The sequence below is a fragment of the Nannospalax galili genome, unplaced genomic scaffold (genome assembly GCF_000622305.1).
Source record: "Nannospalax galili isolate Female #2095 unplaced genomic scaffold, S.galili_v1.0 scaffold247, whole genome shotgun sequence".
NCBI classification, from domain to species: domain Eukaryota; kingdom Metazoa; phylum Chordata; class Mammalia; order Rodentia; family Spalacidae; genus Nannospalax; species Nannospalax galili.
Genome location: NW_008356952.1, coordinates 302,533 through 330,512, shown reverse-complemented (window position 1 = coordinate 330,512; position 27,980 = coordinate 302,533). Strand labels below are relative to the sequence as shown.

At 40.3% G+C, this 27,980-nt stretch overlaps 2 protein-coding genes across 2 annotated transcripts in view; one reads left to right on the top strand and one right to left on the bottom strand.

The window, feature by feature from the left end:
• Positions 1 to 10,521, bottom strand: part of LOC103751373 (serine/threonine-protein kinase Sgk3) — a 136,334-nt gene extending 125,813 nt beyond the window's left edge. Inside the window, exon 1 of the mRNA XM_008854767.3 lies at positions 10,413 to 10,521. The gene's annotated coding sequence lies outside the window, so the exon portion shown is untranslated. The remainder of the gene's footprint in view (positions 1 to 10,412) is intronic.
• LOC115067902 (translation initiation factor IF-2-like) lies at positions 40 to 26,623 on the top strand. The gene is made up of 5 exons (XM_029556998.1): positions 40 to 153; positions 10,121 to 10,958; positions 25,326 to 25,349; positions 25,435 to 25,553; positions 26,166 to 26,623. Exons 1-5 carry the CDS (start codon positions 40 to 42, stop codon positions 26,250 to 26,252), a joined length of 1,182 nt encoding a protein of 393 aa, XP_029412858.1. The 3' UTR covers positions 26,253 to 26,623.
• Positions 26,624 to 27,980: the final 1,357 nt, after the last annotated feature.

The window sequence follows — 27,980 nt, the reverse complement described above, 5'->3', positions numbered from 1 at the left end:
AGTCAGAGCACTTGACAGCAGAGAGGAACAAAGCCATGGATGGTGTCACAGTTTGAAAATGAAATGTCCCCCAAGGCTCGTGTTTTAGATAATGCTCGTGGTGTGATTCTGAAGTTTGAAGAGCCTGTAAAAGATGAGGCCTGGTTGGTGGAAGTAGGTCACTAGGGCAGCCCTTTGAAGGTTATACCTGCCTGTAGTTCCAGGTACTCTCTCTGCTTTCTGACTTACCAGGATCTGAAGAGGGCCAACCATACCCTTTGCATGCCTTCTCTATGATGATGGGCTCAAATCTCTGAAACCAGCAGCCAAAACAAACCTTTCCTCCTTTAAGTTGTTTCTGCCAAGTATTTCAGTCACAGTAACACAAAAGTAACTAATATACATGGCAAGGTGGTGGAAAAATACTACTCATCCTTTGAGACGTGACTATATATGTAGTGTTTTTAAACAAAAACCCAGCAACTTCATTAAGATTTATATAAGGTAAGATGGATGGTTAGGTAAGGAGGAGGTAGATGGAAAGAAAGAAGGGGGTGGGGAGAGGGAGAGAGAAAGAAACAGAAAGGATACATAGTAAGACTGTTTCAAAAAAATCAGGCCTACAAATACAGACATGGTGGCGTACCCCTTTAATGCCAGCACTCAGGAGGCAGAGACAGGCAGATCTCTGTGAGATTGAGGCCAACCTGGTCTCCATAGCCATGGAAAGTTCCAGGCCAGCTGGGGCTACAAGGAGACACTGTCTTAAAAAGATAAAAACAAAACAACAAAAAAATACAAGAGACTCCACAATGGCTCAGCAGTTAAGGGCACCTGCTGACCTTGCAGAAGACTGGAGTTTGGTTCCTAGGACCCATATTGAGTGGCTCAAAATTGACTCTAACTCCAGCTCCAGGGGAGCCAACACCCCATTCTAACCTCTCTAGGTACACATAGCCAGCCATATACCCACACACATATACACAGTTAAAAATAAATTTAATATTTTTTAAAAACCACATGCAAAAAAAAGGAGGAATTGAAATAGATGATGGTAATGTTACTGGGAGCCAGAAGTAATGGAATTCTAAGAAAGACAAAAATCAAAAAGAAAAGAGGGCCAGCAATCTTAGAAATACTAAAACCTGGGGCTGGAAAGATGGCTCAGCAGTTAAGAGGAATGTCTGCTCTTACAGAGGTTCCAGGTTTGGTTCCCAGCACCCACATGGCAGCTAACAACTGTCTGTAACTCCATTTCCAGGGTTTCTGATGCCCTTTTCTGACCTCCATGGGTTTGTATGCATGTGGTGTGCTTTCATTCATGCAGACAAAATATTCATACACAATAAAAATAGGTAACTAAATAAATAATAAAAAAATACTAAAAACGCTCTGCTAAAATATTGGAGTACTTTATCTTTCATTAATTTAAAAAAATCCCTTACAAATAAGAAAACTAAACCAAACATTGATGAGAAAAGATGGAACAATATTCATATCCTAATACATTATTCACTATGTAAGACTACAAACACTCATTAAAAAAAAAAAAAAACCGCCAGGGCCAGGAAGATGGCTGAGTGGGTAAGGGTGCTTGGTGCCAAGTCTGATGGCCTGAGTTTGATCCCCACATGGCAGAAAGAGAGAAACCAACTCCCTCTGACTTCCACATATGTCCCATGACAAATCCCCACACACACACTAAACAAATGTAAAAAAAGAAAAATGAAAATAATTTTAAAAATTATATAGTCTTAATTCTGAATGTGTGTTAACAATGTTCCCAGTCCAAATAAGCAAACAATATAGTACATTCATGTCTCAATTTTAGCACCAGGTTGGGAAGCTGAATAAAAACACCTTTTCAAAAATCTACTAATGTTATGAAACCTAAGTCCTTTCTCTTGTGCAGCTTTCTCTTGTGAAGCTTCTCACAGTGTTTGGCCTAAGCGCTTTCACAGGTGAGCTGAACTCAGAGTGTGGACAGCTGCCTATATCTGAGCTGCCACCTGTGTTCTTGTGTATGTCTCTGGCAGGGCCCCAGCACTGTTCAAACACACTGCTTCTTCTCTGACCCTGGAGCATCCAGGCAAATCCCAGATCTCACCTGTGTGTACCTACTGATGAAAATCTGGAAGGAAGGAGTTTAGAATCTTGATATCCCTCTTCTCAAAGATCAATAACCTTTGGCCTGGGGTAGCCTTAATCTTCAACTATTTGAAAACAAATAACCAAAAAGTTGTTTTTAAGACAGATACTTTGAACTTTGGATGTATTATCTAAAGGGAATAGTGTCATACCTTGGAGTTATCTTTCCAGACCAAACACTCTATTTAACCCTACATAGGGCTGAAATCTTCAATAGAAAAAAAAAAAATCACACAAACCAATACTGTTGCAATAATATGGACAAAAAACATATAGTTTCAAAGTTTTTAGTTCATACCAATGCTTAAGGAAAAACAGCTTATTTCGAGATGAGGGGGTGGGTGGAAATTTCTGTGGATATTTTGAAAGGAATTACTGGGTATTCTCAAGGGCTTTGAAGGCTGAAACCACTCGTTCTTCATAATATCTACCTTTCCTCCCAAACTAAAAGCTTTCCTTTCCTTATTAAAGGCCTGATCTTCAGCAAACCATTGTAATTAGTATCTTTTTTAGCTCAAGATCAAAATGAAGACCGAGATGGAGAAGGGATAGAGCGATTTGCTTGATGCAAAAGCTAGAAGAAAAAAAAAAAAAGAGAGAGAGAGAGAGAGAGAGAGAGAGAGATCCCAGAAAGGAGAGAGAACCACAAAGCACTAGAGGAGGCAGGTGTGGGTGGTTACTTGTGTACTGGTGGGAATGAAGAGATGTCAACACAGGCAGACGCTGGTGGCATTAGTAAAGGGGGAATATGTGCACGAACTTCTACCAGGGGTTACTTACCCCTAAAGGCACCCTACACTAAACTAGGATCATAAGAAATGTCAAGGTCACCTAACTACATTGGTGGCAGCACTGTCAAACCAGTTACCTCAAATTTACGCTTAGGAGAACATTTCAAAACAGCTCAAGTTCATCTTGTTTCTAGCTGAACTTCAGAACAGCCACATTTTCCCTTGGTTCAGATCCATAATTTCTGTTCTCGTTAGTGATTATAATCAATGATATGCAAATACTCCATCACTTCTTTTCTTAAATATCATGCATTTTAGATGCACTGACGATACAAATAGCTGACCCCCATCAAAGGATGTGTGTTTGACGCTGTTTAAGCTGAATTTGTCACTCTGTCCACACGCCCTCACCTCATCCTCTTTATGAGCAGTAGTATAAATTTCCAAGCATGTCAGCCAGGTTTGGGGTATGGGAGCTGGCCAGGAAACACAAAAAAGCAACTGGTTCAAAGGTGTATGGAATCTCTGACGTCGGACATCTATAGAAGCATGAGTCTCCAGCCAGCAAAGCAAGCCTGTATAAACGCTTTTAAATGGCAAGGAATGCCAGGCATGGAGCCCACACCTACAACCCCAGTACTTTAGAGACTGAGGCAGGAGGATTGTTCCGAATTAAAGCCCAGACTTGCCTATGAGAGGAGGTTCAGGATAGCCTGAAGTACAAGGTGACAAAATGGGCACAGAACATATGTATATGTGAATACAAACAAGTCTAAAAGATTATATATATTTTTTTATTTACATAAATAATTTATTGAGAATTTCATACATGTATATAAAGTGTTTTGATCAAATCCATGCCCACTCCCTCCCCTCCAACTCCTCCCATACATCCCCATAAAAGATTATATTTTAAAATGCTAGTAAGAGTGGTTATTTAGGAGTGATAGGCTTACTAGTGATCTTTATCATTCTCTCTCTTTATTTCTGTGGTGGGTGTATGTGTGTGTATATGTGTGTGTGTAAGGGTACATGCACTGAAAGGCCAGAGGTTGTTGACATTAGCTGTCTTCCTCAATCACTCTCCACCTTGTTTTTTGAGACAGGACCTGTTATTGAACCTTAGCTCACCAATTCAGCCAGACTTGCTGGTCAGAAAGCTCACAGGATCCTCCTGTGCACCACCTCCCTAGCACTGGGATTACAAGCACTTGCTGAAGCACCTAGCTTTTTACATGGGTACTTGGGATTGGATAGAATTCAGGTCCTCATGCTTGTGGAGCAAGCATTTAACCAACTGAGCCATCTCCCCAGTCCCCAAGAAGGTCATACTATCTCATACATGTATGTACTGTTTATATACTTGTCCTACATGGACTTGTCCATGTATGTGGATGCTGAATTGAAAACTCAATAATTTAAAATTAATTCATTTTTAAAGATGGTCTTGCTGTGTAGCCCAGGCTAGCTTCAAACTCTTGATGCTTCTCCTCTCTCTGCCTCCCAAGTGCTGGTATTACAAATACGAACCACCACAACCAAGTCAACTTTAATATACTTTTTTTTGTCTTTTTTTTTTTTTTTTGAGGCAGGGTCTCCATGTAGCCCCAGTTGTCCTGGAACACTATGCAGACCAGGCTGGCCTTGAACTCACAGAGATCTGCCTGCCTCTGCTTCCCAAGTGCTGGGATTAAAGGCGTGCGCCACCACGCCTGGCAACGTTAATATGCTTTTAAAAAACACTTTATTATTTTTATTTTATGTGTATGAGTGTATTGCCTGCATGTATGTGAATGCACTCATGTCATGCAATGCTGTGGAGTTCAGAAGAGGGCTTCGGATTCCCCTGCAACTGGAGTTAAGGACAGTTCGTAGCCGCCATGTGGGTGCTGGGAATCAAACCTGGGTCCTCTGCAAGAGCAGTCAGTGCTCTTAACTGCTGAGCCATCTCTCCAGCCCCAATATACTTTTATTTAAAAGACAGAATAGGGGCTGGAGAGATGGCTCAGTGGTTAAGAACACTGGTTGTTCTTGCAGAAGATCTGGGTTTGAATCCCAGCACCCACATGGCAGCTAACAACTATCCATAACTCCAGTTCCAGGGGATCTGACAGCCTCTTCTGTCCTCTGCGGGCATTGCACGACACGGGTGCACTTACCTACATGCAGGTAATACATACATACACATAAAATAAAAATAATAATAAAATATTTTAAAAGACAGAATAATGTTGGGCATATTGTCATGTGCCTATAGTCCCAGCTACTCAAGAGGATGAGGCAGAAGAATCTTGGGGCCAGGAGATGGAAGCCCCTTTAAGTAACATGATAAGACCCTCCATCTCAAAAAAAAAAGTTTTAAAGTAAAAATTAAGTAACTAGAACAATTTCAACTCAAATAAACAAACTATTTAGGAAGTTTCATCCAGAAGTCTGGAGATTAAATTAGCTAATCCTGTCGAACGGTGAATCCATATGAATTGGGGGGGGTATGTGTGTGGTGTGTATGTGGGTATGTCTGTGTGTCTATGTGTGTGTGGTGTATACGTATGTGTGTGGTGTATGTGTGTGCTATATGTTTGTGACTCTATAGGTGCACACACCTGTGCAAGTTCATGCAGAAGCCACAACAAGCCCCTCTGTCTTCCTCTATCACTCTGACTCATCTCTTTGGAATAGGGTCTCTCACTGAACTGGAGCCTAGCTTTCTTGGCTAGGCTGGGTAATCAATGAGCACTCAGGATCCACCTGCCTCCATGCCCCAATGCTAGAGTTATAGGCATGGCTGGCTTTTTGTATGAGTGCAGGATTCAAACTCAGATCCTTAATAGCAAGTGCTCTTACCTACTGAGCAATCTTCCTAAGCCCAGAGTCCCATATTTTGTAGATGCACATTTTATATGAAATCCATTTTACCTAAAGAACAGAATGTTTGGTATTGGTTGGCCTGGTAAACACTTGGCCTGCCAAGAAACTGGGAAAGGGGTGTTGGGAATAACACTGTCAGTAAAGGGCTTGCATGCAAGCATGAGGACCCAAGTTTAATGTGCAGAACCCATGTAAAAAGCTGGGTGTGGTAGCATGTGCTTATAATTCCAGCCCTGGGGAGGCAAAAATAGGTAGATTCCATGGGCTCAACGGCCAGTCAACTTAGCCTAATGGGAAAATTCCCAGAGAGAGATTCTGTCTCAAAAGAGAGACAGCTCCTGAGGACTTGACACCTGAGGTTAATATCTGACCTCACACACATGTACACACACCTGCACATAGACATGTATGCATATTCACACACATGCACTCGCATACACAAGCATACATATCGCCACATACTATGTATGTATCAGGAAACAGAATGGAAGCAGTTAACCCGAATCATGCTCATTAGTACATGCTATGTAAATACAGTGTTTTTCTTCAAAATTGAGAGCAAAGAATGGCATTATCTCAATATTACAGACATTTTCTAAAAGGAGTAAACCCTTAAAAATATACAAAATCCAGGCCATTTATTTAACCCCAAATCACCCTTGCTCTTAAGTTGCAAGCCACTAAATCACCTCTCTATATTTTTAATTATCTGCAAAGTCTTCACTTCATGACCAGAAGAACGAACTTCCTGTAAGAACACTTCTGCACTTGACTTGCAGGTACAAAGAAACTCTGCCTGTGCTCTATCTTATCATGCCAGTAGGTATTTCTTGTCCTTCCCAGACGTCAGTATCCTATGGGTCTCCCTGTGTCCCCATGGCAGAAATCGAGCTGTACTGCACAGGACTCCTTCATTACAGACTCTCGCTAACATCTCCTATTTCACCCACATACCTATTCTCCATCTTACACACGATCAGTCCATCTGCCTACAACAATTCTTATCAAATTATGACCTCTTTCACTTACCCATAATCCTACACAAGGGGAACACTGAGCTTTGTCTGTTTTTGAGACAGGGTCTGGCAACGTAGCCCAGGTTGTCCTCAAACTCAAGCTCTTTGTACCTCAGCCTCCTAAGTGCTAAGACTACAGGAATGAGACAGTGTTCTGTTGGGTTTTTATTGTTGTTTGTTTGGTGGCAACAACGGAGATCGAAGCCAGGGCTTCAGGCATACCAGGCAAACACTCTACTAATTGAGTTACATCCCAGCTTGGTTTTGAATAGAATTGTGGATACACAGAGATAAAGGTGGACACATTTACAGGACCCATGAAAAACTAGAAAGGACGTGAGAAACTGAACAAGGGCAAGGATGCTGTGCACTAATTTAATTCTCTCTGAAGCCGTCAGCCTCAGCCTCTGCAGGCTGATGCTCTGAACTGATCTTTAACATCTTATTCCACATCTTTCTTGGCAACAACAATTAATGGAAAACTAGTTTCAAGTTAAAAAACTATATTGATGTGAACTATAAGAGGGGGATGTATCACTGGCGGGGGGATGGTGAAATGAGATCAGCGCTTTCACCATCAGGAATGGAACAGGTAAAGAAAAACAGAGCCATGCTTCACTTAAAATAATGTGAGAACTGTTTCTGTCAGGAATAATGTGTTATATAATTTGAGTTTCATGAATCAGCAGTTTAGTCCATAATTTACATGAAGTTTAAAAAGAGAGAAAACATGAAGCATGAAGATTGGAAATGGTGAAGTGGTTTCTGCCACAAGGTAGGTTTGAAAAGTGTTTTATTCCACCCCCACGGGGAAGGCTGACAGGCAGGTGACTCAGTCTGGCTTCATTAAGGGTTTCTTCACCACCTAATATCTCCCATGGGAAAGGCCATGCCCTCCTTCATTTCACCCTGACATCCCTTCTCAACTGCACCAGCTAGTGACCATGTTCTCTATGAAGGCAATCCATCTGGGGACCTTGTACTTTAGGATACAGAGGGCTACGATTGAAGGATAGAAATAAATGAGCATTTTTTGCTTTTTTAAAAAAAATTCTATTTATTATTTTTATTTTATGTGTATGAATGTTATACCTGCATGTAAGTAAGTGTATCCATGTCATGCAATGCCCATGGAGGACAGAAGAGGCTGTTGGATTCCATGGAACTGAAGTTACAGACAGTTGTTATTTGCCATGTGGGTGCTGGGATACAAACCTGGGTCTTCTGCAAGAACAGTCAGTGTTCTTAACTGCTAAGCCACCTCTCCAGCCCATTTTTCTGCTTTTTAAAAAGATACTTTAAACATTAAAAAAAAAAAAACACACATAGCAATGTCAGACACTTCAGGAAAAACTAGAATGCCTGTGATCATTGTATTTGAACTTGCTCATAAATCTGAGCAACTTAGAGATAGGTATAAGAAGGCTGTCAACACAGATACTAACATCACTTGTCCAATCTAAACCCTCTCAAAATTAGAGAAAAAGGGATAGGATGTTAGATTGGGGGGGGGGCACAGAATGGACCTATACATGCCCCTGACGACACCCAACCACCAAGCTATTTTCTTTTTCAAAAACCAGAGATGATCCAGAGATGATAAATCCTAGAGTCCAAATGGAAGCTCTGTCCCTTTTATAGGAAAGGTATTGGGTCAGATGCTGTTTGAAATCAGAGAAGCATTGGGTTAGGCCGGAAATCTCTTCAGCACAAATCAATTACGATGGCATTTTGAGAGGTGTGTTCTGAAAGAGCAAGCAGTCTGAAGTCATTCATTCCACAAATATTTATTACAGGCCTGCGCGTGCCAGGCCCTGTCCACACACATACTGCATTTGAGCTCTGCCTCCCACTAGCTTCACAAATAGTGCTTAAAGCACATTAACAGTTCTCTGCCTCCATTTCTTCACCTGTGCAAATAGGAATAAAAAATAGCTACTGACCTCACAATGTCTCTCTGAAGATAATGAAATGTCTAGGCACTCTGTGGTAGATGTTTGGAACAATTTAATTCCTGAGCACAAATGTCTGTGGTGTCATAAATTATAACAGAGGAACATGAGCCTTCCTGTTCAAGACACTTTATAATCTTATTAAATCAGGCTTATCTTATTTAATCACCTCACAGGAAATAAAAATAGGAGAAAGAGAGCGGCACCAAGGGAGACAGGGATGACGCACAGACTTTTATACTATGTTTGTAATCACCACAATGACAAAAACTATGTCAGTCTTGTTTATTCACCATGCCAGGTCTCTACCAGTCTAGGCATCGGGCCCAAAATACTCATTTGAAAAGGGCATATTTTCTGGAAAAACACCCTGTCTATATAAGCTGCAAATCACAAAATGGACACCTTACAGGAGTTATCCACCAACTCCGTGTTACCAACAGGGTGCAGCACCAAAATTACAAAACACTGTTTATGTTAATGTGTACAAACAAAAACATTCTGTTTTATTGTTCAAGTTCAATTTGATGTTCCCATCTGAGCCATGTCATATGAATTGTCAAACAGATCATAACAAAACTCCTTTTAAAAATAAAACTAGGCTCAGTGCAGTGGCAGTTAAAGAAAGGGAAGTTCTGTTCTTTTGAGTTGACTGGCCGACAAGATTGTGGACAAGAGGGACCACTACCCAGAGCCACGTGGGATTTGGCCTGAAACCTGCCTGCAACAAGTCTAGTTCCTGGAGCTCAAGGCTCACTTCCCTCAGGGAATGAGGGGTGATAACTAGCTTTATGGGTGTGGTGGCCAAGGGGGCCAAAAGGCACACCCAGTCCTAAAACGTGCCTGAAATTTCTGTTTCCATTTCTTTCTATGACATTCGGGGAACTAAAGTATCCATGGTCCCTTCACGGCTACAATCACTATAACTTAATATTTCGAGTTAAGAATTTGAGTTAATAGTTATAAAGCACTTAGAAAAGGGCCCAATACATAGAAAGAGCTGTGTTTGGTAAATAAAGAGGGCACTTTCCAGGCAGGTTGGGTAAACAGTCAACCCAGTGATGAGGGAGAGAATCAAAATACCTAACAGGTTATTTTTCACCCTGACAGAGATTTTGAAATTGGAGTGCTTTGCATTTATTCTTGAATCTCGAGTGCGGCTGGCATAGCCTCTCCGAACTGATGGTTCGGCATTCGGTACAAAATCAAGGCAAACACTTTGTTTCAAGTACCACATTCTCTCTCCTCTCTCCTCTTCTCTCTCTCTCTCTCTCTCATTTTATTTTATTTTATTTGCTCCAAAGCATCATCACTAAAGACTGACAAAATCTGAAAATCTCAGCGCGCTTTTGGATGGCGCATGCCAGGGCTTAAACTGAGAATCCTCAAAAAAAGCGCCCGGAAGGGTTCAAATCTGAGAACTTAGAAAGAGCAGCGACGCTTCAAGTCTCGTAGGAACAGGTCGAGCCACAGGATCCGACCCCCTCCTGGCCGGGGCCGCCCCAGCCCAGTGGCGCAGGTGGCCAGGTCCCCTCGGGTGGGCTCCGCGGCCGCTGGCCCCCGCGCAGCCCCGCGCTCCCGAGCCGAGACCTCCGGGAGGACACAAAGCGCCTTGCGGGCTGAGCGGGGTCGACTCCGGGGTCTCTGCGTGTTGGGACGTGCGGCCGCCAAGGCCCCGAGCCCCGGCTCCCACCCCTGCCGCGCCGGCCCTCACCTACCCTGCAGCGCGGCGTCCCGGCGCCTGGGCGCAGAGCCCAGCGCGCTCGCGGTTCCTCTTCCCGGCAGGGCCGCCGGGCGCCGGCGTTTCCTCCCTGACGCGTCACCGCGGCTCCTCCCGCGGAGCGCGGGCGGCCGAGTGGAGCAGAGCTGCGACGGCGAGCCGAGGCGCGGAACGGCGGGGTCTCCCTGGGGCGGCGTGCGGGGCTCGGACTGCACCGTGCCGCGATCCGAGGACCCTCGCCCAAGGCCGGGCCCCGCTCCGTCCGCCCTAGTCACGCGGTGTACAAAGTTCAGAGGACCGCGGGCCACCGTGCGGCTCCGGCTCGGCCTCCGCGCTCAGCTGGCAGCCGGCGGTGACAGTGACCTTGGCTCGCGCGGGGAGCCGACCCGGGACCGCCGAGGGGACCCCGACGGCGCCGGAAGGGCTGGGGGCTTGCCGGGAACTGGACGCTCCAGAAGTCAACAAGTACCCAAATGTCTGGGAGAGCCGCTGTGCTTCCTGCGGCTACTTGGGCAGTTTTCTAGTTTCCCCCTCCCTCCGGTCGGTAAGTTTTGACCTGGGGGTTTTAGATAGGCAAGAGCCTTCACAAATTGGAAGTTTCCCTTCTCTGCATCAAGATCTATGAATTCTTTTTAAACTAGCAGTACACTCTATTGCGTCTTATCTAGCCTAAGAAAGAAGCTGCGTCCTTAGACCTATTTTGTGAATGGAGAACGAAGAAATACATGAGTCAGTGGCTGTGGAGTAAAGATTTTGAACTAGAGTGCCGTCCTTCAACAGTATGGTAACTTGCGTTTTATCCATGAGATACCACTTGACGGTAGTCCAGAGCAACTACTTAAAGATGTCCATCTGCATGCAGTGCTTCAGATTTTATAGCAATGTTTTATACTTTTGCTCATATGATTCCAGAAAACTTGTCACAAATCCATGAACAGATACTTAGGTTTTTAGAGGAACTGAGATCTATGGTTGACTTCCCTAAATTCAAAGGACAATGCCTGATAGTTCAAAATGATATTCAAAGATTTAGACTCTTGAGTACAGATAAGAATAGTTATTTTTACTGCCCATGCTGCAGTATGACCTTTGCCTTCATAAAACATGTGAATCCAAATACTTTCATACCTTGAAACATAACATTCCCATACAACTTTCTAAATAATGTTTTTCAGTGTTATCAGGAAACGGACATGAAAATACAGTAGCTACAACCTAACATCAATGGATGTTTTATGTTTCACTGTAGTCTGCACACAATCCACACAATAAAGCACAGAGAAGTCTCTGTGACCAAACTAACAAGCAATCAGTGTATCTATTAATTAACGCCATATTCCCAGTACTGAAATTTTTCTTGGACAAAAGGAAGTTTTGTGTCAATAACAACCAGAGGAATGACATCATGCTCACTTAATAATACCTAGCTATCACTACATTTTTACTTGGGAGGGTGGGCGGAACATCTGGGAACCATTATATCATTTCCAGGATAAATTTGTCCTCCTATTGCATACACACACACACACACACACGCACACATTCATCCACTCACAGGGGGAGTCCTCCAACATTTTAAGGCAAGTAAGAGGATGAGTTACATTTAGTTGACAGAAACTGAGGTATTTGCAATTTAATAGCTTGATTTCTTTAAAAAAAAAAAAAAGCTAGAGGAGGTATGTTCACAAACTAGTAAGATTATTTTAACTTAAAGTTAAATTTTTGGCCAGGTGTGGTCGGGCATGCTTTTAATCCCAGCACTCAGGAGGCAGAGGCAGGCAGACCTCTGTCTACATAATGAGTTCCAGGCTAGCTGGTACTACAGAAAGACCCTGAACAAAATAAACAACAAAACAAAAATCTACAGTTTTTTGCTCACACTTATGTACTATTTTTGTGTGAGGGTGTGTGTACACATGTATATGGAGGTTAGAGGTCAACATTAGTTGTCTTCCTCAGTTACATTCCCCCTTATGTTTTGAGGCAGTATCTCACTGATCCTGGAGCTCATTGATTTGGCTGGGTTAGATAGCTGGCCAGGGATCTTCCTTTCTCTGCCTCCTGAGTGCTGAGATTATAGGCATGCACCATCACAGCTGGCTTCTTACATGGGGGCTGGGAACCCAAACTCAATCTTCCAAATACTTTGCTGGTCAAACCATCTTTCTAGCCCTTAAAATTAACATTTTTACTTGGTCCTAGGGATCAAATCAAGGACTGTGTATACTAGGCAACTGTCACATCACCGAGCTATACCTCTAGCCTTAAAAGCTATTTTAAGAGCACACTTTGAAGCCTATCACTTTATCATAGTCTCTTACAAAGATATAGATCATAGTCCATTATGTTTCCAATTTACATTTAACCTATAAAAGTTGTTGAATGTTTGGTTAAATGCCTAGGAGATTAGAGTTTTTTTGTTTTTGTTTTTGTTTTTGTTTTTTTAAGGTCTCCCTATAGCCTCAGCTGACCTGGAACTCACTACGTAGACTAAGCTGGCCTTGAACTCACAGAGATCCGCCTGCCTCTGCCTCCCGAGTTTGGGGACTAAAGGCATGTGCCACCATGCCCGGCCTATATTTATACTTTTTAAAAAATGTGTTATGTAAATCTAACTTTAGGGAAAGGATTTTTTTTTGTCAAATTGTGGGTACTGATATTTTCTTTGGAAATACAATTCTGTTCATGCAGATATGGCAAATATTTTGCACATCTGTCATATCTATAGAGTAGAAATTATGACAACAAGCCTTGGAATCAGGCCCAGGTTCAATGCCCATCTTTTCCACTTTCTACTTTGGGCACATCATTTCACCTTTCTCAGCAGTGGTTCCATCAGCAAGAGGATGATAAGAGTGCCTTTTCCTCCTCTAAGCAGATGTGAGAGTGCTCACACCATGACCTTGCTATAAAGACCAAATGAACTTAGCAAAATGCTTGGAACATAGTATCAATTGATTGCTATGGTTTGATAGTGTTTTCCAAAGTTTATGTGGTGGAAACTTAATTTTCAATGCTGTATCATTGAGAGGTATGACCCAATAGAGGTGGTTAGGTCATAAGGGCTGTATGTGTTTATGAATGGATGAATGACTGAATCAATGTCATTACTGAGAGTGAGTTATTGAAAGAGTGCATTTGCTATAAACCTGACTTTGGTTCTCTCTTACTCTCACCCTTTCTTCCCTTCCACTTTCTGCCCTGTAATGATACAATATAAAGGTCTTCACCATGTGGAGGACCATGCTCTTGAACTTAATAGAACCATGAGCCAAATAGATTGTTGTTTAATTACAAAGACCCAGGCTGTGCTATTCTTTTATACTAGCGAAAAATAGAAATAGTAAGATCTGTTCAGAATTTTAGAAAATTAAGCTGATGAAAATATAAACTGTTAACCCAAGTATTTTTTAAAAAATTACTTTACCAGGTAATGCATTTTTAATAATACATTTCAATGAAATGAGCACTTGGATTTTCATCTTCTGTTAGATTCAAATAGAAAACCTTTTCTCTAAAATGATGCTTAATATAAATTATTAATTTTTATATCACAATAAAGCCATGCATTACTTGTAGTTCTTATATTTTAACCTTGGAAGAGGTGAAAGGCATGGAGAAAAAGGTGATTAAATCTCAGTTACAGGCCTGAATGACTTTGCTTCATAAGTTAACTAGTTAAGGAAGCGAGGGCCAGCATTGTTGTATAGCAGATTAAATGTCTAGTCTAGAGATAACAATGACCAGTAACACAGTTACAAAAGCAGTGGTTTTTAAAACCAATTAGTTGCTTGCTTTCAGAGTCCCTTTTCCTTGATCCTCTTAGGGACCCATCTACTCAAGTGGGTCAGTTGTTATGAGTTGTTGCTATAATTTCTAGCATGTGCATCAACTGGTACACCAATTGCAGCACCCCACAACTTCAAAAGAAAACCATTTTATGCAAAAAAAGCAGTATAGCACATAATCTCCACAATGCCTGAGGAGGTGAGAAAAGGGCCTCGGATCCCCTGGAACTGGAGATTCAGACAGTTGTTAGCCGCCATGTGGGTGCTGGGAATTCAACAGCCAGTTCTCTTAACTGCCGAGCCCTCTCTCTGATCCCTAAGATATAATCTTAATCATGAATTGGCTTTGATTGTAAACAAAAAGAAAAGCCTGATGTAAAAATGAGTAAGAATACAGGAAAGAAAAATGGATACTTTATTGACTTTTTTCAATTGAACAATTTCATTAAAAAATGAAGCAACCGAAGATATAGTTAGAAAATCCCATATACCCATGGGAAGTGAGATTGAGATCTGTTAATAACTCCTTAACACAGAGTAGAATTAACTTGTTTCTTTGATCTTGAAAATAGTTGAGTGGGTGCTTGTATGGAGTACTTGGGATACAGACAAGAGGCCCACAGCTCAGCCTCATTTCTTGAGCCAAATTAGCCGATTTCAAACTCAAAGTCTGATCTGAAGATCAGAGGTTTAAATATGTCTTATAATTAAAGAAAAACTGCATTTTAAAAAATGCTTCCAAGCAAAGCCAGCCATGGTTGATCAGGACCTTTGACTTATCTTCACATAGACAGAATTGGTAAAAGAAAGGAGCCAGGGACTCCTCCCAAGCCCATGTGACCCCTGGGGAACAGATCCTCAAATGACCTTAACAGTAAAAGTAAATTGGTTTTTCTGGGCCAATTGTAGGGTCTTTAGCCCCAACAGGAAAGTATAACCAAAGATTAATGGGGTCAATATAATTTTTAAGACTCCATATGTATAGCTAAAGGCTGTACAAGAAACAATGCTAGAGAGGAGATACCTTCCTTTGAGTTATTGGCCAGGCTGGCCGAAAAGACTCCCAGACAGTAACCCAGCATAGAACTGGAAAAATAAATAGCAGACCCCAATCTTATCTAAAGGAATATTGACAACTGATTGTTGCTAGATGAGGAACAGCTGATCTTCCTAAAACAAGGATCTCTAGATAGGCTGACTAGATTCAGCAGACAGACAAGCACTGGGGAATGGCTGGGGGTGCCAACAACACAGTGGACAGTAATAGGGATGACAGAGTGAGTATATGGGCTCCAGTGTGTGGGAGAGGGGAGGCTATGGGAGAGTGCCATATGGAAAGTGGGTATATAGATGAATAAGATTATGTGGGATGTTCTCTATGATATACACACACAAAAAAATCAACAAATAAAAAAAAGACATATTTGAGGAGGAAGCATAAGAATGTACTTCATGTTAAACAGTAGAGGTGATAGACATTACCAGTGAAATCTACCTGATGACTTTATATCCATACTCGGGTACTAAGGCTCCAAGTGTAACCAACTGTGACTAGTAATAATCAGATGCATAGAGATTAAAGACAAATGTGCAAACATCTAAGTGTTAGTAGCAGTAAAAATGTAGGAAACAGCATAGTTTAAAATGAAATGGAGATCTTCTTTAAAGGGTAAAAATTAATTCAGTTTTATGTCTCACAGGGTTTACACTGAGTTCAATATTGTATAACTATATTAATTCAACTGTGAACCTAACAATTTACAGCCACTTTTGAAAGAGATGTATCCTTGCTCTGGAATGTGTTATTGAATATGTTAAAGCTGTAATGAAATGCTGCTTCTAATTATGTGGTGATTAAATTTTAAAAAATTTAAGAAACAGTTCACAGGACCCTCTCACTTTCTATATTAGAGTCATAAGAAGAACCAAGGGGAAGTATTAAAAGTTCAGAACACCTAAACTGCTTACATCAAGTTTTTGATAAGCAGAAGTTAGAAGTTACTTTAAAAATTGCTAGGACTTGGGGGCTGGAGAGATGACTCGGTGGTTAAGAACGTGACTGCTCTCACAGAAGACCTGGGTTCGGTTCCCAGCACCCACATGGAGGCTAACAACTATCTGTAACTCCAGTTCCAGGGAGTTCAACACCCTTTCTGACCTCCATGGGCATTTCACAACACAGGTGCAGTTACATATATGCAGACAATATACTCATACATGTAAAATAAAAATAATTTTAAAAAATTAAAAAAGTTGCTAAGACTTGGTTATCTAAAGTATCATATTTTCCTAGGAAGGAATCATTGTCTTCTAATCTGTTCTGAATACCAAGAAAAAAAGTGATCCTTTTTATTTCTACTCTCCATTTCTCTATTCTATTTGACTACATCGTTATCTACATAAACTATGCTTGCTTATAGTTGACAATAACTTATTTACATAATCCCTGTCAGCAGTTTCTGTGTTCAAAGCATTATATTAGTCCTTCGAGTTCAAACCTGTTAGGTAGACTTTGAAGATAACAATTATTTTAGTTGCTTATCGGGGAATAATAGCTTTTCTTAAATACTGTTCATTTGGTGAGTCAGTTATTTACTGTGAATTATGTGCAATTAATGACTGAACCCATTTCAAAACCAAGGGCTTAATAGTCATGGGCTTAAAGAGGTACATTGCTGTCATTTCCTTAGCTGATTCTGTAAGGAACCTGAGTCTGCCTCAGCCAGCTGTGTCAAGGACTTAAGTAGACCTTAAGGGATTATAACTCTTCATATGCTGGAAGACTCTTAAATTCTTCTAGGTTTCTAAAATTAAGCAACTCTAGCTCTTTTTAACTTTTCTCATACTTTTAACTGTGATCTGACTTCTTCCAAATTCTACATATTCCTATAGATTTTGGATGAAGTGCCCAGTATGAAGCATGGAACTCTATAAATGACTGGATAATTCCCCAGGATGATATAGAGGGTGTCCTCTCATGCTTCAACTCATATTTATAATGAAAGCTTGTGCAGTAATATTATATTTGAAATTACATTTTATCATTATCAGATTAGAAACCTGGGTATAGTGTCCTTTTCGTTCTCAAATTATACTTAAGGAGTTGCTTTAATTACCCACTAATTCCTGCACTTGTTTTACTAATATTGTGTTTTTCCTGGATTTGCTTCATATTCTTCATATCTGCTAAAGAATTTCAGAAAATTTATTTCTTCATATTTTCTGAGGCAAATGTCATGAAAAGTGGAAAGTGCATATTCTATGCACTCATGAGTCCATGCACAACAATCCAGGAAGAAAATATAACAAGTGAAGATAATCAATGTATGGCTGGCTCATATATAAAGTGGGTCCTCCATGTCTACAGGTTCTACATTTGTGGATTCAAAAACCTGTGATGCTGGACATCAACCAAGTGCTGCCATGCTGGACAAGTGTACTACCATTGAACTTATGTCTCCAGTCCTTGGTTTTTTGTTTTGTTTGTGCTTTGGTGGAGACAGGGTCTCCCATGTAACCTGGGGTAGCCTTGAACTAGGATTCTCCTGCCCCAGCCTCCTGTGTGCTGGAATTACAGGAACATACCACCATGCCCAGCCATGCCATTTCAAACACTATTTTATATAAGTGACTTGAACATCTGCAGCTCTTGGTATCCATGGGGGTCCTGGAGCCAGTCGTCCATGGATACTGAGAGACAACGGTATATATAGATCTCTTTGTATAATATCTACTACCAAAATAAGTGTTACATAAGCACTAGCTGTTATTACTTAAAAGAGTAAATGACTTTCAAGATGAATTATGCATTTTTCTCTGACAAAAATTTAAGTCATCCAGATTTCTTTACCTTGTCTGTGATACAGCCTGTGGGAAGTATGCCGCATAATGAATAATAAATGCACACATGTACTCATATACACACACACTTTACTTCTAAGGTACAATTTTAGTAATGAGCAATGGACTGCTGACCCATTTTAGGTGTATATATGTTCTGAAGGAAATACTTTCTGGACACATTTTGAAAATGCTTAGAAATACTTCCAACTGTGTGATTTTAAAAATTAAATTCACAGTGCTGTGGGTCAACCTCAGAACCCTGTATGTGCTAGGCAAGCATTCTATCACTGAGTAAACATGAAGACCTGAGTTCAGATCCCTAGCACCCATGTAAATTCAGGGCATGGCTGTGTCAGAACCTATAACCCCAAAGCTAAGAGGAGTAGATTCCCATAGTTCCTTGGCCAATCATCCTAGCTAGAAAACAGGTGAGCTCCAGGGTCAATAAGAGACCCCAACTCAAGGAGCTAAGGCAGAGAATGACAGCACAAGATACCTATGTCCTCCTCTGGCCTCCAGATGTACACACAGGTGCCCACACAGCCTCCACAAATAATAATAATACTATCTCATCAAATTATTAAAAAATCATATTTTTAGCTTTAGAATTTGTATCTTACTATGTGTCAAAATATTAGTCTCGGAGATCATATAATCATCTGAACATATAATAAAACACCATACTCACAGCTCCCCAGAATCGCACGCTTCTCTGCCCCTTCCTCTGACTTTACTCACAGTCCTTTACATAGCTAATGATCTGCTGTAGATTTAGATTTAGATTTGGAGTTGAAACTAACCATTTTAATGCCTACCTAGTTTTATGTAATTTGACTGAACTGTTATGACTTATTTTTCTCCTGTGGATGTCTACAAGGTGTTTTTATGACAATACTCTGGATTTGGCCTAAGAGATGACTGGTACTACAGGTGTGCACTACCATACTCAGCTTGCTGGAACATTTTTTAAAAAATATTTTATTATCCTGCAATGCCGTGGAGGTCAGAAGAGGGCTTCGGATTCCCCTGGAAACTGGAGTTAAGGACAGTTTGTAACTGCCATGTGGGTGCTGAGAATCGAACCCAGGTCCTCTGCAAGAACAGTCAGTGCTCTTAACCGCTGAGCCATCTCTCCAGCCCTATTGCTGGAACATTTTTAAGGATAGAGTACATGTTCAAAAAATAAAATGGTAGCTGACTTTCACATCCCTTGGTTTGGTGTCATCTAAGAACGCAAGGCCTTTTGTTCTCTTCCTTCATTCTGTAATTTTTGAGACAGTGTAGGCAGGTACTGTGTTAGGCTAAGAGAAGTAGAAATTTAAGATCATGTATGAAACACACAATAAGGAATTACACCCATAACCAAACCCCACAGATCACATGCTTCTCTGCCCCTCTCCCTGGCTCTCTCTACTCACAGGCCTTTAAATAGCTGCAGATCTGCTGTAGATTTAGTTTTGAATTTGAAACTGGTCATTTGAATACCCACCTAGTTTTATGTAGTCTGACTGAAGCATTACAACTCATTTCTTGTTCCAGGTAGCTACAAAGTGCTTTTATGACAACCATATGACCATAAATACTAATTGAACAAACATTTTCTTTGCAAAGCACTGTGTTAAGACAGAGAAGGTACAAGGCACAAAGATACACTGTGCTTCCCAGGGGACTTCTTTTCTTTGACTTCTGTGTGTGTGTGTGTGTGTGTGTGTGTGTGTGTGTGTGTGTGTGTGTATGTGTTATTTTGGATTGAACCCAGAGTTTTGCATGTGCTAGGCGTGTACTCTATCACTGAGCTACATCCCTAGCCTCAGGGGTTTGCATGTTCTTCATATAACAAGAAAAAAAGAGAAAAGTAAAGAAAGCAGGTTTTCCTCGTGGTATGTGGGTTGTTTCCACCGCTGATGTACCCCCTTGGTGCTTTGCATTTCTGACTATCATATTACTTCTGCCGGGTGCTGTCTCCTCAAGCTTGGTACTACACTATTTTGAAGTTTTATGGGCAGTTACTTTGACTTTGCCACCTCATTCAGATTTTATCTCCTCACTTTTCATTTCAATTTCAGTCTCCTCTCTGTGATAAATAAATTGTTTTATTTCTACTTCTTTGTATTGAAAAGCAGTCATTTGAAAAAGAGCTAGATAATACATGGTTGGAAACTAAGATTGTGAAATGAATGTTCTATATATGGCTAAAGCAGAATCCTTGGACTCCCCACACTCCCAGGGCTAGCAGTGAACTCGGGGCCTTGTGCGTTAAAGTGGCATCCTATACTTCTCCCTAAATAGCAGTGAAAAACTAGTAGTTTGAAGTATTTAAGGCACTAGACTAGACTAGATGACTTCCTGTGGTTTTGTTTACTTTTAAATTGTAAATAAGAGCTCCCAAATACTTTTGACATTTTTGGCCTTTGGAACAGTGTATGTTGCTAAGGGGGGACTGTTAGAGTAGCAAAAAACCACGTTAAAAAAAAAAAAAAAAAAAGAGTACATGAAGTTATTTAGGAAAAAGTGATGGGGAGATATGGGAGGAGTTGGAGGGGAGGGAGTGCACATGGATTTAATCAAAACACCTTATATGCATATATGAAATTCTCAATAAATTCTTTAAAAGTTAAAAAAAAAATAAAAAGAAAAAAAAATAACATTTGAACCTAAGAGAAAAATGAAATTCTAATCTAGATGCAGAATGCTAAACAAATAGAAAAAAAATGCAAATAAGCGAAGTCAAAGCTTCCAGCTTTAGGAGAGCTTATGCCAACTAAAAACATTTTTTAAAAACATGGTCTCTCTGTAGTTAGACTGGCCTGGAATTCATGAGTCTCTTGTGTAAGCCTCTAGTGTGCAGGGATTACAGCCATCCACCATCACACCTGACCAGTTTAACATTTGAAAAGCAGCAGTGATGAACAGTTCAGAAACTTTAGGCATGAAATGAAAAGTAAAAATCGTCTACCAAAAGTGTATGACGTATAAGCAACCCACGAAGGCAGTCTTGTTGCTCAGGTGTGATGTTTATTTGAATTTTAACTGGTATATTCCCCTTGAACTGTTCCTTCCACACAAAATGCTATTTTCATTACAGTAACCTTTTGTTGGAAGGTACAATTTGAACTAATTTTAGGACAACCCAATGATGGAGGACCTGTCTTTAAAAGAAAACAGCTCTGGCCTTGAATCTCACTTACCAGCCCTGAAACCAGACACATTTCTTAACTAGCTTGTTGTCTTATGATAAATGTAGCTTTTACTTCACAGGGTTGTTTGAGGATTAAGACAAATACAAATATGGTAAAATTTTAAATTATATAAAATATGAATTTCATATGTAAAATATATACCCATTAAGACTGATTGACAACCTCTGTGTTGTCTACCTCCTATTTTCTGTACCTGTGAATGTGTTATTATATGGCAAAGGCTTAAGGGTTGCATATGGAATTAAGTTTGTCTACCAGCTGGCCTTACGATAGAAAGAATATCCCTGGTGGGTCCAGTAATCACACGGCCCCCTGAAAGCAGAAACAGGAGATAAAAGATGAGATGTAGGTTGCCTTCCAGATGTGAGGCCCTGGGTTTGATCCTCAGCCTTGCAAAAGAAGTAAGAGAAAACTGGCATACAAAAATCAGTAGGTTTTTTATATACCAATAACTAAACAACAAATCAGGGCGAGGGAAGTCCATTCACAACAGCTTTTAAAAAAGGAATAAACTGCTGGGTGTGGTGGTGCACACCTTTAATCCCAGCACTCGGGAGGCAGAGGCAGGCAGATCTCTGTGAGTTCAAGGCCAGCCTGGTCTACATAGTGAGTTCCAGGACAGCTGGAGCTACAGGGAGACCCTGTCTCAAAAAGACAAAAAAAAAAGAATAAACCTAACCAAGGAAAGGAAGTGAAAGACCTCTGTAACTGAATTTTTTAAGAGACAAAAGAAAGAAACTGAAGAAAACACTAGAGGAAAGAACTCCTTTGTTTATGAATTAGCCGAACCAATATTGTGAAAATGGTTAAAAGCAGTCTACTGATTCAATGAAATTCTCATCAAAACTCCAATGATATTTTTTCACAGAACTAGAAAAAAATTCTACACTCATATGAAAGCATAAAATGCTCTAAGAAGCTAAAGCAATCCTAAGCAGAAAGACCAGTGCTGGAGTTATCACAGTATTTGACTTCAAATTATGTACAGAGCCATAGTAACAAAAATAGCATGGTACTGGCATGAAAACAGATTTGTAGACCAGTAGAATAGAATAGAGGACCCAGAAATAAGCCACACAGCTACAGTCACCTAATTTTTTGGGCAAAGATGCCAAAAATAAATATTGGAGAAAAGACAACTTCTTTAGCAGACAGTGCTAGGAAAACTGGGCTTCCATATGCAGATGAATGAAACTGGATACACAGCTCTCACCTGGCACTAAAATCAATTCAAAATGGATCAAGTACCTAAATGTAACACCTAAAACTTTGAAACTGCCAGAGATAAAAGACTTCAAGGTGTATGCATACTGGGCCAGTGAGATGGCTCAGTGGGTAAAGGCACTTGCCACCAAGCCTGACAACCCAAGTTAGACAGACCCTCAGGACCCACATGATGGAAGGAGAAACAAACTCTCACAAGTTGTCATTTGACCTCCACGTATCCTGTGGCATATGAATGCACATGTGTGTGCATGTGCACACACATACACACACACACATACACAAAGTAAAAAAATTAAGATGTAGGCATAAAGACTTTCCGATAGCACAGGAAATAATCCTAAGAATTAACAAATGGGACTACATGAACTTAAGTAACTTCTGTACAGCAAAGGAAACAATCACCAGAATGAAGAGACAAGCCTATGGAATGAGGAAAAAAATCTTGGTCAACTATCATCAGATAGGAGATTAATATCCAACATATATAAGGAACTGAAAAAATTAAATACCAAAATACAAATTATCTAATCAATAAATGGGCTAATAAAACAGTTCTGTTGTTACTGTGCTTTTTGGTCTTTTTGAGACAGGATCTCCTGTAGCCCCAGCTGGCCTGGAGCTCACTATGTAGACCAGGCTGGCCTCTTACAAAGATCTACCTGCCTCTGCCTCCTGTGTGCTGGGATTAAAGGCATGCATCACTACCCCTTTTCCTTTTCCTTTTTTTTTTTTTTTGTTGTTGTTCTTGTTGACAGTTCTTAAAAGAAGAAATAAAAATGACCAATATATACTTGAAATAGTGTTCAACAACCTTAGCCATCAGAGAGATGCAAAACTACCTTAAGATTCCATCTCACTGATGGCTATCATTGAGTCAGAATGGTTATGATCAAGAAGACAGATGACAAAAATGCTGGTGAGGATATAGGGAAAAAGGAACCCGTATTCACTACTGGTGGGAATGTGAACTTGTGCAACCACTATGGGAATCAGTATGAAGGTCCCCAAAACACTGAAAATAGAGCTACCATATGACCCAGTTATACTGCCCTCAGGGATGTTCCCAAAGGTCTCTAAGTCAGCATGCCACAGAGATACTTGCATATCCATCTTTACAGCCACACTGTTCATAATAGCCAGGAAATGAACCAGTCTAAATGTCTGTCAATAGATGAGTGAATAAAGAAACTGTCGTGCATAAACACATTGGATTGTTTTGCAGCTATACAGAAAAATGAAATCATGACACTTGCAGGAAAATAGATATAACTGGAAATCATTGTTAAGTGAAATAAATCAGTCTCAGGGAAAGTGTTTTCCTTCATATGCAGATCCTCAATTTAAAAGTGTGGATGTGGGTGTGTTTGATGGTCTCAAAATAAGAAAAGAAATTATGAGACGGGAGGAAGAGATTTTAAGGAGGGGTGAGAAAGATAAGGGGTGATGGATTATATGTAAAGGAAAAGAAGAAGGAGGACTAACAGGAGGGAGAAGGGGAGTCAGCTGGAGATGGAGAAGGAGGAGAGTAGGAGACAAAAATGACTGAGACAAAGTGTAACGACGCATGTACGTGAATAGACTCACAAATAACGCAATGTAGCTTGTCTTTTCAAGGCTAGAAAAGGAGAATGAGTTCACTTCCAAAGCTTAAGATAAAGGAATGAAGCCCTACCTACACTTTAATTTTAGTTCAGTGACACTCATGTCAGACTTGTAGCCTATAGAGTTGAATGATCACCTTATTGGTATTGTTTTAAACCTCCACATTTGTGACCATTTGTTGTAGAGGCAAACAGAAAACAGAGTATGGATTTTATGTATAGATGTATCAGGAGACCTTTGGAAGGTCTAGGCAAGTGAAGTATGGAAAATTGTCTTTAAAAATTGTGTGTGTTTGTATGTCTCGTGTCTTTGTGTATGCACGTGTGTGCATATGTGTGTGGAGACCAAAGGTTGATGTTAAGTGACCTCTCTCCACCTATATTTTAATTTTATGTTATGTTTATGAATGTTTATAGTCTTCATGTAACTATAGTGCCTGCAGAGACCAGAAGAGAGCATTGGATCCCCTGGAACTGAAGTTACAGATGGTTCTTAGCCATCATATGGGTGCTGGGAATTGAACCTGGTACCTTTTAAGAGCAGAAAGTGCTTTTAACTGCTGAGTCATCTCTTTAGCTCCTTTCTACCTATTTTTTGAGATGGGGGTCTCTTACTAAACCTGGAGCTTATCAATTTGGCTAGACTGCTTGGCCAGCAAGCCCCAGGGATTCTCCTGTCTTCACCTCCCTGGGATTATAGGTGCTTTCCACTGAACCTGGGTTTTTATATGGGTGGTGGTAATCTGAACTCAGGTCCCCATGCTTCTGGTAAGCACTTTACCAACTAAGCCATCTCCTCAACCCAAGGAAATTGTCTTTTTAAGATTGTTTTCCAGAATGGAAACCATATCAACTCTCGTATTTTTTTTATTTTTATTTTTCAAATATATCTTATTGCAAGAATTTGACTTACCATAGTATATAATTATCATCCAAGTCGTAGACATGCTACTCGTTTACCAAACACTAACTCTTGATGACTTCTTAGAGATGGAAGCTGACAATTTTAGAAAATATTTTTACTTAAGTGATATCTGGCCTCGTATCTTTTTCTTACATGTATCCAAATACCTGAGAGTATCTACAAACGCATTCTGAGCTGACAATGCGGGAACCTAACAGGAGTGGCCTGGCCTTCTGAGAGCATAGGGCTTATCAAAGGAACCTGCTGCTCTCACTTCCTGTCTCTCTTCAGTGCTATGTTATTATCTTTAATCCTCTTAACTACCTCACCATTATTTTCATTTTACAGATAAAGAAACAGGAGATCAAAGAGGTAAACGAACCTTACCCTGGCCAGTCACACAGGAGAGAAGCAGCAGAGTGATGCTCATTCCATCTGAAGCCCATGTTTTCTCCAGGGAACCTCCAAAGCAATCAGTGGTGCTGGATGAAAGGCTTCCACATCAGATGTAGAACAGTTTACCAACTTAAATGGCCAAAATACCCAGAAGACATCAAAGATGCTGTGTCAGGAGAGGTAAAAGTGAGATGATGAATGGCAACTAGACAATCTCAGTGAGTAAGGGGCTATCTAAAACAAAAAAAAACTTCACACTCTCTCTAAAGGGAGCCACTAACAGTAGCTATTGTTTGTAGCTATGTAAATGCATAGGCCCATGGGTATTAGTTACTTTTCTTGTTATGACAAAATACTCAACAAAATGCTAGACAAAAGTAACTTTAGAAAGGAAGGATAAGACAAGAAAACGATTGTGCATAAAGGCACTTGTACCAAACCTTATGACTTAAGTTTGATCCCTGGGCCCCACATGGTGGAAGGAGAGAAACTGACCCCTGAATGTTGTCCTCTGGCCTGCACATGCACACTGTGGCAGAGTGCACTCATACCTCCCCCCAGTGTGCACACACAAAATAAATAAATTCAATTTTTTAATTTAAAAAGGAAGAGTTTATTTTGGCTCACAATTTGAGAGAACAGTCCATCATGACAGGCAAGGCATGGTGGCAAAACCAGGTCTAGCTTTGGCAGTAGGAGCGTGAGGCAGCTGGTCACATTGTGCTGGCAGGAAGCAGAGAGAAAAGAGTGCTGGTGCTCAGCTTGCTTTTTCCTTTTTTCCTTTTTATTCAGCCCAGGATTCCAGCTAGTGATGCTGTGCTTACTCAGGATGAGTCTTCCCTCTTCAGCGAAACCCTCTGGAAATGCTCTCAAAGATAAACCTAGACGTGTGTTTTCTAGGGGATTCCAAATCCAGCCAAGTGGACAATGAAGATTAACCATCACACTTATTAATGCTTATTAATTTTCAATTAACACTGGAAATATGCATTCTTATTCAAAGAGCACAATTTCAAAATGCTAAGAACTAATCCATAGTATTGTGCAGGCCAAATAAACCTGCCTATTAGGCCAATTGGCCTATTTGAGAACAGTAAAGACTAACCAGAGAATAGTCTGTATAAAATTTATACATGTTTGAGATTAGATGAGGTGGTATATGCCTGTAATCCTAGCACTTGGGAGGCTAAAGTAAGAGAATTGCCAAGTTCAAGGCCAGTCTGGGCTACATAGACAGACTCTGTCTCAATAAAAACCTCTGGTACACATTAAAAGCAATCCTAAGAGGAAAGCTTATAGCTCTAAGCACCTACATTAAAAAACCAGAAAGAATACAAATAAATGACTTGATGATGCAACTCAAGAATCTGGAAAAGCAAGAATAAACCAAACCCAGACCCAAAAATCAGAGCAATAATCAATGAAATAGAAACAAAGAAAACAATACAAAGAATCAATGAATCTAATACTTGGTTCTTTGAAAAAATAAAGAAGATAGACCCTTAGCCCAACCAACCAACCAAAAAATCAGAGACAAAAGGAGAAATATCACAATAGACACACCAAAAACACCCAGAATGTTATAAGGGAACACTTTAAAAATTTGTGCCCTATTAAATTAGAAAATCTAAAAGAAATGAATGAATTTTAAAATTAATAGAACCACCAAAGTTAAACCAAGAAGAGGTCAGTAACTTAGACCCATAACAAACAAGGATATTGATATAGTAATAGAAATTCTCCCAATTAAAAATGTTCAGGTCCAGATGGATTCACAACAGAATTTTTTTTAGAAGAAGCATTTCATAACAGCTTTAACATATTCAGTAACACATTCCAGAGCAAGGACACATCTCTTTCAAAGGTGGCTGTAAATTTTTAGGTTCACAGATGAATTAATACAATCATACAATATTGAACTCGGTATAAGCCCTGTAAGACATAAAATTGGATGAGTTTTAACCTTTAAAAAAGATCTCCGTTTCATTTTAGAATATACTGTTCCTTGCAGAAAAATTCATTGTTTTTGCTACTAACACTGAGATATTGGCGTATGCATCTCTAATCTGTATGTATCTGATTATTACCAGTCATAATCAGTTGCAGTTGGATCCTCAGCACCTGTGTATGTCTATAAAGTCATTGGGTAGATTTCAATGGTAATGTTTATCACCTCTACAAATTAACATGACATAAATTTCCATGCTTCCTCCTCAGATATAATACATTTTAAAAAATTTCTTGATTTTTTTGGTGTACATATCTCACAGAACATCCCAAGCCATCTTATTCAACTGCACACCCACTTCCCAAATGGCACCCTAACATAGCCTCCCTCTCCCCACTAGAGCCCTTATACTCTGATATCCCTGCTACTGTCTGCTGTGTTGTTGGCACTCCCAGGCATTCCCCACTATTTGTCCAACTGGTGAATCTAGTCAGCCTATCTAGAGGTTGGGCATCTTATTCAACTGCACACCCACTCCCCAAATGGCACCCTAACATAGCCTCCCTCTCCCCACTAGAGCCCTTATACTCTGATATCCCTGCTACTGTCTGCTGTGTTGTTGGCACTCCCAGGCATTCCCCCCTATTTGTCCAACTGGT

Coding starts and splice junctions, on each gene's coding strand:
- LOC115067902 (XM_029556998.1), top strand. CDS start 40: ATGGTGTCACAGTTTGAAAATGAAATGTCCCCCAAGGCTCGTGTTTTA. Junction 10,959..25,325: donor TTTCCCCCTCCCTCCGGTCG/GTAAGTTTTGAC, acceptor TTCATTTTACAG/ATAAAGAAACAGGAGATCAA. Junction 25,350..25,434: donor AGAAACAGGAGATCAAAGAG/GTAAACGAACCT, acceptor TGTTTTCTCCAG/GGAACCTCCAAAGCAATCAG.